Here is a 15,385-nt window from a genome sequence, read left to right on the forward strand (position 1 = left end):
CATGTTTATTTTATTAATTTCAAAACTTTTATTCATGTTCAGTTTATTGACGTTTCTTTCGATTACAGTTTTTAATGTTGGCAGTGATGGTTGCATTTTGTGCATTTGGTTTAATTTTTTTTTTTTTTTTTTTGTAAAAGTGGGTGCCTCAATTTACATTCAAGTAAATAAAGTAAAGTAGCCTATAACTTTTTTGAATATTTTAAATTGTCTATTTAAAAAAGTTTTTGGAATGTCTGAGAACAGCTGACTGTCAAGTCTTCTGATTGTGCCTAAACACCTTTTGGGTTTCTTATTCATATTGCAGATATGGTAATATTGTACATACTTACGTGTGTTTACACATATCTTGTCACTTTACCTATTTATTGTTCAGAGGCTTGCACCTTTTAAAAAACAGATCTCCTTTGCTTCCAATGTAAAGAATTGACAACTATATGTTTCAGGGGCAAATAAACAGACCACCAAGGCATATTTGAGTTATTTTAGAAAGTAATCTGTTTAGGTTGTCTTGACCCTTGGCATGCAAATCCCTCAATACCAAAATCATGAATACTATTGTGCAGCTAAGGGATAGTCTCTCACATTATTCTAATAATTGACTTGTTTTACCATTTAGGGTACATTTGCCAATTCACCTAACAATGAAAAACATGTTTTGCTTTCATTAAACCAGAGAAATCCTGAAAATGGCCATAACTATTCAGATTCCAGCTTGGAGAAGACTAATGAAGCCCATGCCATGAATAACACAGAAGAGAAAAGATTTTCCAGGTATTTTAAGCATGGCTTGTGCACTTTTTTTTTCTTCTTTCCTATATTTACCTTTTAGGGCCCTTTCAGACTCCTATTGCAAAATTGCTTGGCTAGCAGTTACTAGGCACACAGCAATGGCAGCTGTTGGGTGGCAGGGAGAGGCATGCTGTACTTCTGTCAATAAGATTTACATGTGGCTGTGGTGCAGATCTTTAGGCCAAACCATGCAGCCAAAAGCATCAGGTCAACTTTACAAACTGCCCTGTGACCTGCCGTGGCTGCAGCTTACGTAAAAACAGGGACCCAACCTCTCCCTTTCACTTGAATAGGACAGGTTGGGACCATGGTGAAGATCTGAAATGGCCGGTTTTTAGCGAAAAGATTTGGCTCACTCCTAGGAAAGCAAATATGTCATATTATTAGGTATCAGTGGTATGTATCTATCTTTTTACTGGGTTGCATTTAATCAATTGTATTCAGTTAATATTAATCCAATACTTTGACTTTATAAGTTAAAAAATAGTAATAAACCATTATAGTATACCTTAATATTGCATGACTTGCCTACCGCTCCTTATCTTTGTTTCTCTTATTCTCTTTAGGAGGCTGGCTAGGTTGCAGCCAGATGGGTCTAAAAATGGTGATTCTAAAGAAGGTAAAGTTAAATATTAATATTCAATGTTTGACATTTGCTGTGCAGTTGATGCAGATTAGTTGGCTGCTTGTGAATCCTGATGTGAATCCCCTGTTACCCACTACCACCACCACATCCCAAAGGTGCTCTATGGGACTGAGATTTGGTGATTGTGGAGGCCATTGGAGTACAGTGCTTGAACTTGCAACATGGTCCATTATTCTATTAGAAGTAGCCATCGGAAGATAATTACACTGTGGGTTCGGCCAGTAACCATACTAAAGTAGACTGCAGCATTTAAATGATTCTCTATTGGTACAAATGACCCAGTACCATGAGCCTAACCCAATGATGCAAGGCAGGATGGATCCACACTTGCATGTTATTGTTTCCAAATTCTAGCCTTAACATCTGAATGTCGCATTATTAATCGAGAATTGTCAGATCAGGGAATGTTTTTCCAATCTCCCTTTGTCCAGTTTTGGTGAACCTCTGTGCATTGTCATATGTGCGTGTTCTTAGCTAGTAGGATTAGCACCTGGTTCGGTTCCGGCTGCGAGGTTGGACATGTTGTGCATTCGGAGATTCTCTTCTGCATACTTCTGTTGTAATGAGGGAATGTTTTAGTTACTGTGGCTTTTTATCAACTCGAACCAGTCTGATTTTCCTTTGACTTTTTATCGGCAAGGCATTTGAACTGCCTCTCAATGAGTATTATCTTTCTGACTATCCCCTGTAAACTCTGGAGATGGTTATCCATGAAAATTCCAGCAGATCAGCAGCTTCTGTTTTATGAAGACCAGCCAATCCGGCACCCAACAATTATGCCATGTTCAAAGTTAATTGCATTGTCTTTCCATATTTTGATGTTCAGTTTGAACTTTAGCAGGTCATCCTAACAATATCTAAATGCGATGAGTTGCTGCCATGTGATTGGCTGATTAGATATTTATGTTAAGTATTTGAACAGATCTAGTAAAGTGGCTGCTAAATGTCATTACAGAGTCCCATTCATGTGTATCTCTTATATCTAAATGACATTCATTTATATGATTTTTTCCAAATAGTATCTTGCTTAAATTATGTATATTAGTTCAACCTAATGTGTATTGCTGAATTTAAAATGCTTTCATTTTTTTCTGTGAAAATCTTATCTGAACTATTAATGGTTAAACTTGTATAATTTGTGATGGTAATAGCTGACATATTATCATCTTGGCCTATAAGCAATTAGAGCCTTTGATTATGAAAAGGCCCTCACAGTGCTAAAAAGTTTTTCTTCTTAAAACTTCAGAAGTGGCATCATCTAGTGGAAACAAACCCCTGAAGAGGACCAGAGATGGTGCAGAGAAAGTCGATGCCCACACAGAAGATGGTCTTGTGGAAGTTCGTAGGAGTGGTCGGATCAGGAGAAGTCGCTACAGCACCACAAATCAGTCTGTGTTGTTTGACAAGTTGATCACAAAGTATGTAGCAGTGTATACTTGCATAATCTTAAGATTTGTTTGTTCGCAGCCTGCACAAGATAAAAGAAAAACAAAACTGCACAGTATAATTTAAAAGAAAAAATATTTTAAAGCAATTCTATGCAATGCCCACCTGTCCTCCTACCTCCACTACAGAGCACATTTTCTTTGAATGTTTCTTTGAGCTTTGCATAAATTGTACTAAGCCTCATGACTCTTGTCAATGAAATGTGATTGTGGAGCACTTTCCATGTATAAACACTCCTATTGTATCTTTTGACAAGGGGGTAAAATGTATGTTATTTATATTTGGACTACTACTTTATAAATTCTAAGAAGGAAAAAAAAAAATTACTTCTATGGTCTGAGGTAAAATTTGTAAATGTACATGGTCTTGTCATTTTCCTTCAGTACGGCTGAAGCTGTTTTACAAAAAATGGATGACATGAAAAAGATGCGGCGTCAGCGTATGCGGGAGCTTGAAGATCTGGGTGTCTTTAACGACACAGAAGAGGTAAAAACTTAATTTCTTGTAACTTTAACATGCTTATTCACTATGTAGCTTATAAAAATTGATCTCTGCATAACAGGGTCTTTTTAAAATGCACTAACTTAAACTAACCTAAAATGTAATTTAAATGTAAAATGTAACCTAAAATGCACAGGTTCAAAAATTACAATGTTTGTTACCTTTTTGTAACTTATGCGTGCTTAAGAAAAAGTTTGTCAAAGGAAGTTTGCTGTGTAACATATTGTTTTGTATCATCGTAGACTAGGAAATTTTAAGGGAATCCTATATTATCCTAAACATGGTAAACTAACCAGACATTAAATTATAGGCATTTATAGGTGCCTGCATGTTAACCTATACAGGAGAAGCCTTGCCCTTTCCTATAAATAACGTGCAGCTCTAAATTACTTTCTCTAACCTAAAAAAAAAATTTTTGTGGTCTCCACCTTCACGCAAATACATCAGAGTATCGAAAACCCTGCTAATCTCCATACACCACTGGACATGCTGTGTCCACTAATAATTATATAAAACATTTCGTATAAACACTTTTTTGATTCTAACACAACAATACATCAGTTGTGTTTATAGCCTTTACAGCCAGCACAGCTGCTGATATGCGCACTTTTGTGTTTTTGATGCCATATTGTCCCATGCCTGTGATTGGTCACCTGACTGGCCAGAGTACACAAAGTGCTTGCCTTTATTTGGCTCAGCTAAATTTTAAGTTTTGTATTTTTATGTTTAAGCTTAATAAAGATTCACTTTGGGCTCCCTGGCGGTCTGAATATATAAGTATCTTTAAAATGTAAAAGCGGTACATTTAAAAATACCGCCTGGTTCAGCCGCACACTCGCACCTCCCATGCCCCCTCTGCATCGCCGTACCCAATGTTCACACGCTGGCGATGCAGATGCAGGGTGGGCAGTGCCAGGTGATGCAGATGCCAGGCATTGCTGGGGGACGCCGTGGGGACCAGGTAAGCTTTCCACTTCCATTTTCAATTCCACCCCAAGTGTGGCTGGGGTTACAACTTTTGATACTGAAAATTAACCCCGATCCCCCCTCGGGAATACCGCCAGGGAGGGTAAACAAGCCTACTTAAATTACTTTTTTTTTTTTTTTTATGTATTAAAGTATTTTAATCTCTGGGTTAAAAAAATTGCGACTGAACACTTTCTAGGTGCTAAAAATTCAACATCTTCTTAAGTTGTGTTCATGTGTTACCTTTGTAATTTGATATGAATCAAAGTTCAACTATAGTATGCAAACTACAGTTTGAGTTTTTTGCTTTATAGGAAAATATTGATATGTATTCACGCGTGAAGAGAAAACGTCCTGTTCCCCAGCTTGATGAGGAAACCACAGACAATCAGGAGGAAAGTGGCGGTAGGTTTGCCAGCTTTTTATAACATTTTTTTTTCTTAAGGACAGTAGTGTTGGGGTAATAGAGAAAAAAAGTGGGTGCGGAACTAGTAACTAGGAGTTTTCCTTGTTTACGGTAATGCTGGCTGCAAAGATTTAGGTGTAGAAACAGAAAAGGTGGAGATTTTAGCAATCCACATTACCAATAGCTGGAGGTAAATGTGGTGGTGTTCTCTGTGCTTTCACTTCATGAAGTGCATATTTCTCATTTAAAAAAAAAAAAAACCCCTAAAATGCTTTGTGTGTGTAAATACTGAATGCATATTTTCCTTTCATCAATTAGATTCCTCTGAGGAAGCAGAAGACCATGAGGAGGAAGAAGAGGAGGAAGATGACGAGGACGACGATGATGGGGAGGAATTTAACCAAAAACGCTATGAACTAAGGCAGCGAAAGGCTGTTGTTCCCTACCAGGTGCCCCTACAAGGTGAAGATTAACTTTAGTATTATACTGGCTGAGAGCTTTAAAAAAAAAAAAAAAAAAAAATTAAGCTTGTAGACAAGGTTACGGTCTTATTAGCCCCCCCACCAGCTTTCACATTCTGTCCATATTTCCACCAAAAAAAGCATTACGTTTTTTTGCATAGAAATTTATTTTACATTGTAGGCCTGATTCTTAGGCATAACTCACCAAAATATGTCCAATATTTAATAAATTTAATAATAAACTTTAAATTCAAAAACACAAAAATCTGTTAAAGAAAAAATAAAATAAATTGTCAAACGTAATATAACTTTACAGTAGCATGTATAATATATAAATATATATTATACAAAGATTTCTTTATATTGGACTCAAAACAGCTATTTTGTATTGATTTCAATCCAAAATTATTTGGGTTTCCCGCCGCTCCTCCCGCATGCACCGACGTCACCGGGAAACCCCAGAGATGGTCTCTGCAGTCTCCGGCTGGGGATCGGAGGAAGAAGACGTGTCCCGAGGACCTGCGGGGACCAGCAGGACACCAACGCAACAAGGTGGTTTTTTGTGTGTGTGACTTGGGATAACCACTTTTTGCATGGAAAATCCCCCCCGAGTCACACTCGGGATTACCACTAGCACATTAATATGAAAAGTTACTATTGCAGTTTGTACTAAAGCAATTTGAGTTTATTATACTCCTAAGTAAATTAAGGAAATAAACTTTTTGCCACAGCCAATTGTGGTGAAGAAGGGAGCTTTCAAGATCGTGTTTATTGTGCAATGTCCTTGTATGAGTTTAATTTCTGTTGAGCGTCGATGGCTTGGCCATACACGTTTAGTGCGGCATGATAGGGTAAAGACATAATTCACAAACTCCATCTATTAATAGGGTCAGAAATGTTTGACACTATGATGAAAATATTAGAAGAGGGCACATTTGATGATGCTAAAGAACTCTGAGGATACACAGACTACTTTGAAAAGAATCTGAATCAAGAAGGATGTTCTGGTGCAATGCATGGTGTTTGGCAAAAGGCGCAGACCTATGCGGTTGATGCTGGGATGGTCTGTTCTCTTACACAGCTCCCTACAAAGGCCTTAAGGCAAAAATTACTGATAAGTGTTTACCCTGTTTCCCTGAAAGTAAGCCCTAGCTTTTTCCATATTTTTGAGGATGTATGCACACGCTCATTTATGGAAAGTGCTGTTTGCAAGACATGAGAAATTGGGGCCAATAGTTCTAAATGAAAGATTCAAGATGGAATTTGGTGTTTGGAATGATGTTGTTCCAGAAGATATGACTGTATTTGAATAAATGTTAATTTTTGTTCATGAATATCACTAGAAATTCATGATGGATTTTAGGGTTTCGAGAGTTATGATGATCCAGAATGTGATGACATGACTATATTTGAATAAATGTTGATCGTTGGTCATGAAAAAATAAGACATTCCCTAAAAATAAGTCCTAGTTTTTTTTTGGAGCGAAAATTAATTATAAGACACGGTCTTATTTTCAGGGAAATGGTATATTCAGGGCTCCACCTGGCAACACCTATTAGCTTTATGCATTCCAGCTATTGAAACATAAAATTTCTTGTTCCTATATAAAATATTTCTTGTGTTTTTTTTTTTTTTCCTTTTCCAGAGCCCAGGCACTATAAGAAAAGGAATATGTTTTATACAAGTGCAACTTCCCCCGTCAGAAAGCGACGTTACCGGTTTGGTTCTGCTGGGCCCAGAAGTCCATATTGCAAGAGGCGCATTAGCAGGTGTGAATTCACAATTTAGTTTTGCATTGACTTTTCTCCAACTTTCTACATGAACCTAAACATAAAATTAGTCAGATGAGTTATTCATGACCTATTAAAACCTCGCCTCGTTCAGGTTTTTCACTCCTCATAGGGAGAAATTGCAACCTTCGATACTTGTCAGTAAATACTGTAATCCTGGTTGAAGATGTCCCACAAATAAGGGCTAGTTCACGCAGGTGATAGTGGTGTAGTTACCACCTTTTTTTTTTGCTTTGCATTTTTCAAACAGCATCTTGTTAACCGCTTCCTGTAGAGAATTAATGGGATACAGTTGTCCATTTACCAAATCACCTGTTGTCCCCTTATTTTATGTGTTACAGCTGCCAAATGCCCAGAGAATGAGCACTAATAGTGAATCTTCCTAAAAGTCCACATCAATGAAAATCTGATGGATATTTTACTATTTTATTTAAAAATATAACACAATAGGGTTGTAGTTGTAACCTCTTTACCTATTTCCCAATAAAGTGTACATAATGCTGGCTTTTTTTATTTTAGAAGGAGACATGCAATACATAGCAATGACTCCACATCCTCCTCTTCCTCCTCCTCTTCTTCTGATGATGAGGAACATTTTGAGAGGCGCCTGGCTCGAAGCCGTAACAAGGCTATTAGCAGGTAGGTGTTTTTATGACAAAAATGCAAAAGACTTCAATTACCCTTGCTTAAAAATTTATTTTATTGGTCATCTTAATGAAGTTAACTTGTTCATGACTAAAGTCTGTTTTACAACCCTTGTGGGTTGTGCTTGTTCTTCTGGGAACTTCTGATTAACAGTAACCAGTGGGGGAAGGGGGTAAATGGTGTGGCGCCCAATCCTTTGATCAAGAGATCTATTTTACAAACAAACCATCTCTCTTCTTATAAAGGGGCAATGAATTTAGCAATGTAGTACAATCTGTTAAAAAAAAAAAAAAATGAAAATTGATCTCCCTGTCAGCTCATGTTTTTAAATCATGAGCTGGATATTTGCTGTAACTCTGTCCTTTTTTTAATGTAAGTTAGTCCCTTTTAGTTTCTGGTAATGAAACTCCACAGATACAATTTTGTCCAAATAGACCACTTAAGGCTTGGGAGGGGAGGGGGGACTTGATTTTGACTGCCTGGGAATCTCAAAGGTAAACATCTAAGATGGTAGATTAAGCCCATTGGCATCTAACCATTGGTGCATCTTTTTGCGAGTGTGTTTTTTTATATTTTTTTATGTTGCCTATATGCTTGTGTTTTGTTCTTGCAGAACTGTGATTCACCTGTCTCATGTTTTACAAACTTTGTTGTGGAAAAACAGTAGTTTTGTATAACCTGACAATATATTTTTTTATTCTGTTTCAATAAAGGTGTTTACCTATGAACCTGCAAAGAGATGACCTGAAAGGACTTCAGAAAGATCGTATGAAAATCGGTGCTAGTCTAGCAGATGTTGACCCGATGCAGATTGACACCTCTGTGAGTGAGACTTATAATTTCTAAATTCTCACAAAACCAGCATCTCAAAGTATACAACAGTCGGTGCATATATATGCAGAAAATTGTAGTTTAATTAATAAAGCTAAAAACCTGCATTTGAGGTGCTCAAAGAGTAGGGCAATTACATGAGGGAAATCTGCATATTTGTACATTGGGACATGGGGAAGTACATGAAGTTGTGTGTTTTGGCTTTTTATTCTACTACTAAGTAAATGGTCGTTGTGCCATTCCTCTAGTGGAATAAAATGTACAAAGAATTGTGTTGCTAATTTGCAGCTAAATAGCTTATGCTAAATATTTCTCCCCCCACAGGTACGGTTTACTAGTGTTGGAGGTCTCTCTAAACACATAGCATCACTAAAAGAAATGGTGGTGTTCCCTTTGCTTTATCCTGAAGTTTTTGAAAAATTTAAGATTCAGCCTCCACGGTAAGTTATTATATAGTTAAGGCTCTTTCTTGTTGTGTGTGGGTTTTTTTTTTTTTTTTTTTTTTTTTATTTGTAAACTGAATATGTGCAGATTTTTAAGGTGTCACAGATGAGACTCACCTTTACCTGCTACATTTTATCTATCATATTATAGTGCAAGAAATGGGTGTAAAAACTGTAGGTCAGAATCATGGCATCCTGCTGCCATGTAGAATTCAGGCAGCCCTTTGAAAAGTTGCAAATAAATCTGAAGGAAGAGGTTGGAAGAGCCTCAAAATGTTGTGTTATTGTGACTTGCGCAAAGTCTGGCAAAACACAAAGAATAGAGAAACTAAGGTTGATTATGTCTTTCGTAAAGAAATGGAGTGCCATGCTTGATCTCAAGTCATAGACCTAGAAGTTATCAGAAGTTATGAAAAACAGATCTGATCCAAAGAAAATTGTTCTGCACTTTGAGCTACTCCATTAGTCCGGTAAACACAAACACCAGCATATTAAATGGAAAACAACTTAAAGCAGGATAACAGATTAATATAGAACACTTGTCTCTGTCTACAGAAACTGCAAAGCACTCAGAGTAAAAAAAGACAGACAGAAACCGAATGGAAGCCGATAAACTCCATACTGGCAATCTGCATTGTTATAGTCATTGCCGTCATGATGATCAGGTTTACTATTCCATATATGAAAATACTGATCACTTAAGTGGCTGAGGGAAAACCTCTGAATGTTGATGACAAAACTTGCACCTGCAGTATAAAGCAAGCATTGCAAATAGGGACTTTTCTGAGGCAAAATACTTTACTACCTGAAAGTTGCAGAATATCCAGGGACAGGGAAAGTTAGATGACAAAGTAATCAAGAGCTGCCAGCCTATAAAACTGACCATTTGAGTAGGTTTTGTAAAGGATGGCAGAACTTGGATTGTAATATACTGTGGATTTATGTATGCAAAACAATATGTTCTTGCACAGGATACTGATTTGTTCCAAAGGAAGTGGCTTGGCAGTTTCAGTAGCTTTACAATGAATTGAGCATTTGCGTCACACTTTCTGTGTTTAATGTATTTTTTTTTTTTCTTTCCCTAGGGGTTGTCTGTTCTATGGTCCTCCTGGTACTGGAAAAACATTGGTTGCCAGGGCACTTGCTAACGAGTGTAGTATCGGTGATCGAAGAGTAGCTTTCTTCATGAGGAAGGGCGCTGACTGTTTAAGCAAATGGGTTGGAGAATCTGAACGCCAGCTCCGGCTACTGTTTGACCAGGTAATTTTTCTTTTGGTGATCTTGCAGTGTCCTTAAGTAAGTCTGTAACTCTTATTGCCATTGCTTTGATGTTATTAGGCATCTGTTTAGTTATATTGTGAACAAAGAATACTGCAGTTCAAGTATTAGTCAACACATTCATAGATGCAAAATTGATCAGTTTGTTTTTTGTCTACTGTTGACAAGCTTTTGTTATGCATCATAATGCCCAGTAAGGCTAATCTTCAAAGCAGCCATGTCATGTCTCTTTATTATGGAACTGAATTTCAAGGTGCATCCTTCAGGACCACCATTCTGGCAAGGCATGAGCAATGATATACTTGTGCTCTGCCACCATTCTGGCAGAGCACAAGTATATCATTTGATGGGACTCCTGGTATGGGCATGCTTTCCTAGTCTTCACTAGTTTACTGGTATGCTAGTATTGTGAAGCACTCATTACTGGACTGAAATTGCACCTTCAAAAATGTAGGAAGCCATTAATTTGGGATCCATAATTTTTCACCTCTACACATCTTATTGCTTTGCAAGTTTTTGATTGGACGGGGAAGTATTAAAACAACTTTCAGAATTTACTAATTAAAGTTTACTTCCTAATTTACTAATTAAAGTTTACTTCCTATCTGGTATGTTGTTGCACCAGGACCAAATGTGAAAAAAACTCTCTGGTAAAAAAAAAAAGTTTCCTTGATAGTATAGAAAGAGGGAATCTCTAACAAAGCTCTGTAGATCAGTAAATCTTCAAGGGGGTTCTAGCTTTCCTTCCCTATTCAAAACAAAAAGGTTTGGCTTTGGCGAATGTACCTGGAACTGAAGTACCTCATCCTAATAGCTGATGGTGTGTTTAGGCACTTTGCATATGGGAGATGTATAATTAAATAAATACTTAAATTTACACCTTTTTAACATTTTCTAACTTTTTTTTTTTTAAAGGCTTATCAGATGCGTCCCTCAATCATCTTTTTTGATGAGATTGATGGCTTGGCACCAGTCAGATCAAGCAGACAAGACCAAATTCATAGGTACTCTAATATGTGCTGTTCAAATGTCATGCTAATCACCTACAGTTTTCTTAAACACCTTGGTACATAGAACTTAGAAAGGTATTCGTGTCCTCCAAAATCAGATCAACTTTGTTTCATGTTCTTGAATGTATCATTACCGCCCAAATTACATTTCCATTAACAAAGGAAACGTATACCTAAAGAATAGTCAGTCTTTGCTGATCTGGCTTTTGTACTTTGAGTCACCGATAAGATACAAGGGGTTCAGTACCCCTAATCTTCCTACTTGACAGTAAATGTTCAAATCCACTGGACCTGCAATACAGCCTGGCAGCTGTCATTTTAAGCAAAGGTAAACAGGAAGCCTACTAATTAAAATACTAAGTTTTTAAAAATATGTTTTTATTGCCAAAGTGATTTATAACTTGGAATCCTTGTAAGATAACCTAAGCAACTCTTTTTCTTGTAAAAAAAAAAAAAAAAAATCATCTTCTGATATTTTTATTTGGAATAATAAGATTATTTTTAAAGTTTTGATGCATAAAATTCTGAATGGGGAGTCCCTAAGAAATTTTTTCTAACAAATGTGTCATGTAAGTACTTTTAAAAGACCAGTTGGCCATGAACCGCTTTCCCTTGAAATCTTTTTAGTTCCATTGTTTCCACGTTGCTGGCTCTAATGGATGGTTTGGACAGTCGAGGAGAGATCGTTGTAATTGGAGCCACCAACAGACTTGATTCCATTGATCCTGCTCTGAGACGGCCTGGGCGCTTTGACCGAGAATTCCTCTTTAGCTTGCCTGACAAAGATGTAAGTATGCAATTCCTAAAATCCTAGATCCTACCTAATTAAATTTGTCAGTGATGAGATTCTATAGAATAGAATAGCACTTCTTTAACATCATGTATCATTTAGTGCACCTTTGCAGATTGTGAAAATGTGAATATTCGTTTAATGCTAGGATATTAAATGTATTGCACAAATAGCTAAGACACATTATCTATCTACTTTTTTTTTTTTTTTTTTTTTTCTCTGAACATTTGGCTAAAAAAAGTCACCTAAATTTAACTGTGTTCATTTTTGCCAATAAGCAAATTTTGTAAAACATTCATGCTAGGAGTACACACACTACTGTGTTCTGCCTAGTAGTGTCTACAAAGGTTTATTTTAGAAATCTGCCAACTTGAATGGTTAATGTGTTATGAGGACATTCAGACACTCCTTTGCCTCCTTTCTGCTGTGGGGATTAAAACAACCCATTCTGGATGAACTATGAGCAGTTCAAAAATAGCAATAATGTGACCTATATACTCTAGCAAAATTCTAGTTCTGTAAGAATGGTCTTGCTTTATGACTTTGAATGTCAACTATCCGCTCACAGGTTAACTACACCTTTTGGGTTTTTATTTTTATTTATTTATTTTTTTCTCATCCTCTGACATGGTCTTAGAACATAGCAAAATTCCAGAAAAGCAGTCCATTTTAAAAAAGCCTATAAAAACCTAGCAGATGTAGCCTTAAGTTGGATATCTTTCAGTCTTTGTATAACTGATATTTACCTACTTTTTAGGCACGGCTTGAGATTCTGAAAATTCACACAAAAGAATGGAATCCACGGCCAATAGAAACCTTTCTGCAGGAACTGGCTGAAAAGTGTGTTGGTAAGAATGGCTTTGTGTTATGATGGTGAGAATCAAATGAACTTCTTGGGGTTATAATCCTGTTTTATTTTTGCAGGTTATTGCGGGGCTGACATAAAATCTTTGTGCTCTGAGGCCGCTTTGTGTGCTTTACGCAAGCGTTATCCACAGATTTACACAACAACAGATAAGCTGCAGCTTGATGTTTCTTCTATTAAAATCACTGCTAGAGACTTCATGTTTGCCATGCAGAAAATTGTGCCTGCATCACAGAGAGCCGTCGTCTCCCCTGGACAAGCGCTTTCCAGCATTATCCAGCCACTGCTTCAGGGCACCCTGCACAAAACCTTGGAGGCATTAAAGAAAGTATTCCCACATATGGAAGAGGGACTTAAACATAAAGAGCCTGGTGTGTAAAGCATTATTGTAATACCTTCTTCTCCTGAATGTTGTTTTTTTGCTATATATTATTTTTTAAACATGGGTGAACAGGGCACAAGTCCTACAAAAAGCAGCTAAAAAAACTAAATCAATACTTGATTTATTGCAGTTCTGCATTTTTCTCTCATTGAATATCTTTTATATACTGACATCCCCGTAGACCACTAATCCACCCCCTACCTTGGTAATTTTTTTTTTTTTTTTTACAAGGCGGTGCCACTTTCAGCCTTATTTTAGATGCTACTATCGTGCATGTAGTCATCACAGGACATATTTGAGAAACCGTTTTTACACTGTAATAGGAAATGCCTAAAGCAGTTTTTAGCTATTATCTCTGGAGGGATGTCTGAAGTCATTACCATCGTGAAGTTGCTTCAATTTCTTATCAACATATATTGAGATTGCCAATTTTGATCCTTATTTAGTCTTTTTGTTTCGGGTCTGACTCGAAACAGCCAACTATCTAGGAGGCCCTTATATTTGATTGTTTGGAGTATGTTCATTTTGTAAACTAGTTCTAGTGGATCTTCAAAGATTGAGAAGAGAGGTACTCTGCGTGCAGATTATTTGTAATTTTTTAACTTTTTCTTTTGTTTAAGCACCTACCAGTGGTATATTGGATGAAGACCTGATTTATAGTGATGATGAAGGTCCTTCTGTGTTTGAAAATGGGATCATCAATAAATTGCCAAATGGCAAACCAAAAGAAAATCGACCATTTTTCCACCTCAGTGTGTAAGTACTAGTCTAAATTCTTATGTCGTCACTCGTTAGACATTTACAATACATTTCTGTATTCCCTAAATACAGTTCCCTAAATGCTGTTCCCTAAAATCCCATTCACTGTTGTAGCTAGCTTTAAAGCTGCTATTTTTTTTTTTTTTTTTTTTTTTTTTTTTTTTTTTTTTTTTAATGTCATATATTTTTAGGGAATACCGAAAGAAAAAGTATTGATAAGTAATGCTTAAGAGGAGCCAGTTAAGAGGTCAGGTGGTAGTGTCTCATTGCAGTGGTGCAACTCCACACGCTTCCTGTTTGAGGGTCAAATTCTTGACTTTAATTGCATGTTAAATATGGTTTGTTCTTTTGTATTTCCATACCATAAATATTCCATCTATGTTTTAGGACTAAAATATTTTTTCCACTGCTTTTTTTTTTTTTTTTTTTTTTTTTATCTGCTGATGGAATTTATTGTTTGTTTGGAGTGCATTTACTCATATGTTTTGGCTTTGAAATAATCCTGATTTGATGTAGGGCAATTAAGAAAATTGTATAGTTTATAAGAGTTAAGTAATGGACTGTCTCATCTTTCAGGAATGCCTATCATCAGCCAACTTCGTACAGGCCAAGGTTCCTCATCTGTGGAAAGCCAGGCTTGGGTCAGGGCACACACTTGGCTCCAGCACTCATACACACTCTGGAAAAGTTCACTGTGTACACATTGGATTTAGCTGTACTTTTTGGTGTTAGTGTAACTTCTCCAGAGGAAACCTGTGCACAGGTAAATACGCTTTTATTATTCTGTTTTGGTGTTAATTTGATTTTAAGTCCATTCTGTTTTAGCATCTAATCTGAAGAGTATAAAAAATATGTTGCATGATGAGGTGAAATTCATGATGAGGGTTGCCATACTGGGTCTTTTTCATTCTTGGCGTATTGTAGTGCATTTGGAAACTCAAAAAGAAAAGGGAATACTGTTCTGTCTGAATGAATAGGAAAAAAAAACCCTGGAATGATCTCTATATCGAGTTCTCTTTTTGTAGAAACAACTCCATAGAACATTGCAAGGTCCATGTCATGGCATGCATCCACTTTAATTCTACAGCATATTGGAGAGGGAGGTCTCTAAACGCTTTCTATTACAATTGTCCTCTGTAGTCTTCTATCGCCGTTATTGAGGATTTGGCCATGAGTATTTGTTTTCCCTATATATGTATCGGATACTTGGCAATGGAAGTGTCATCTCTCCTTTTTTGTAGTATAAAATACCCTGTTTCCCCGATGATAAGACACTGTCTTATTTTTTTTTGAAGGCCAAAATATGCTCTAGGGCTTATTTTCAGGGGGATGCCTTATTTACCCATGAAGAAGACTACAGTACACAGTTATTG

At 36.7% G+C, this 15,385-nt stretch overlaps 1 protein-coding gene across 1 annotated transcript in view; it reads left to right on the forward strand.

Moving 5' to 3' along the window:
• Nucleotides 1-676: 676 nt before the first annotated feature.
• Nucleotides 677-15,385, forward strand: part of ATAD2 (ATPase family AAA domain containing 2) — a gene marked incomplete at its 5' end in the record, with an annotated part of 26,910 nt that continues 12,201 nt past the window's right edge. The window contains 17 exon segments of the mRNA XM_072410671.1: nt 677-774; nt 1,359-1,411; nt 2,685-2,856; nt 3,268-3,370; nt 4,666-4,756; nt 5,076-5,219; nt 6,865-6,988; nt 7,529-7,648; nt 8,368-8,476; nt 8,810-8,925; nt 10,014-10,188; nt 11,122-11,210; nt 11,844-12,003; nt 12,764-12,854; nt 12,931-13,242; nt 13,874-14,009; nt 14,589-14,775. Coding sequence (XP_072266772.1) covers nt 677-774; nt 1,359-1,411; nt 2,685-2,856; nt 3,268-3,370; nt 4,666-4,756; nt 5,076-5,219; nt 6,865-6,988; nt 7,529-7,648; nt 8,368-8,476; nt 8,810-8,925; nt 10,014-10,188; nt 11,122-11,210; nt 11,844-12,003; nt 12,764-12,854; nt 12,931-13,242; nt 13,874-14,009; nt 14,589-14,775 — 2,280 coding nt within the window.

This window comes from Pyxicephalus adspersus, chromosome 5 (genome assembly GCF_032062135.1).
Source record: "Pyxicephalus adspersus chromosome 5, UCB_Pads_2.0, whole genome shotgun sequence".
NCBI classification, from domain to species: Eukaryota; Metazoa; Chordata; class Amphibia; order Anura; family Pyxicephalidae; genus Pyxicephalus; species Pyxicephalus adspersus.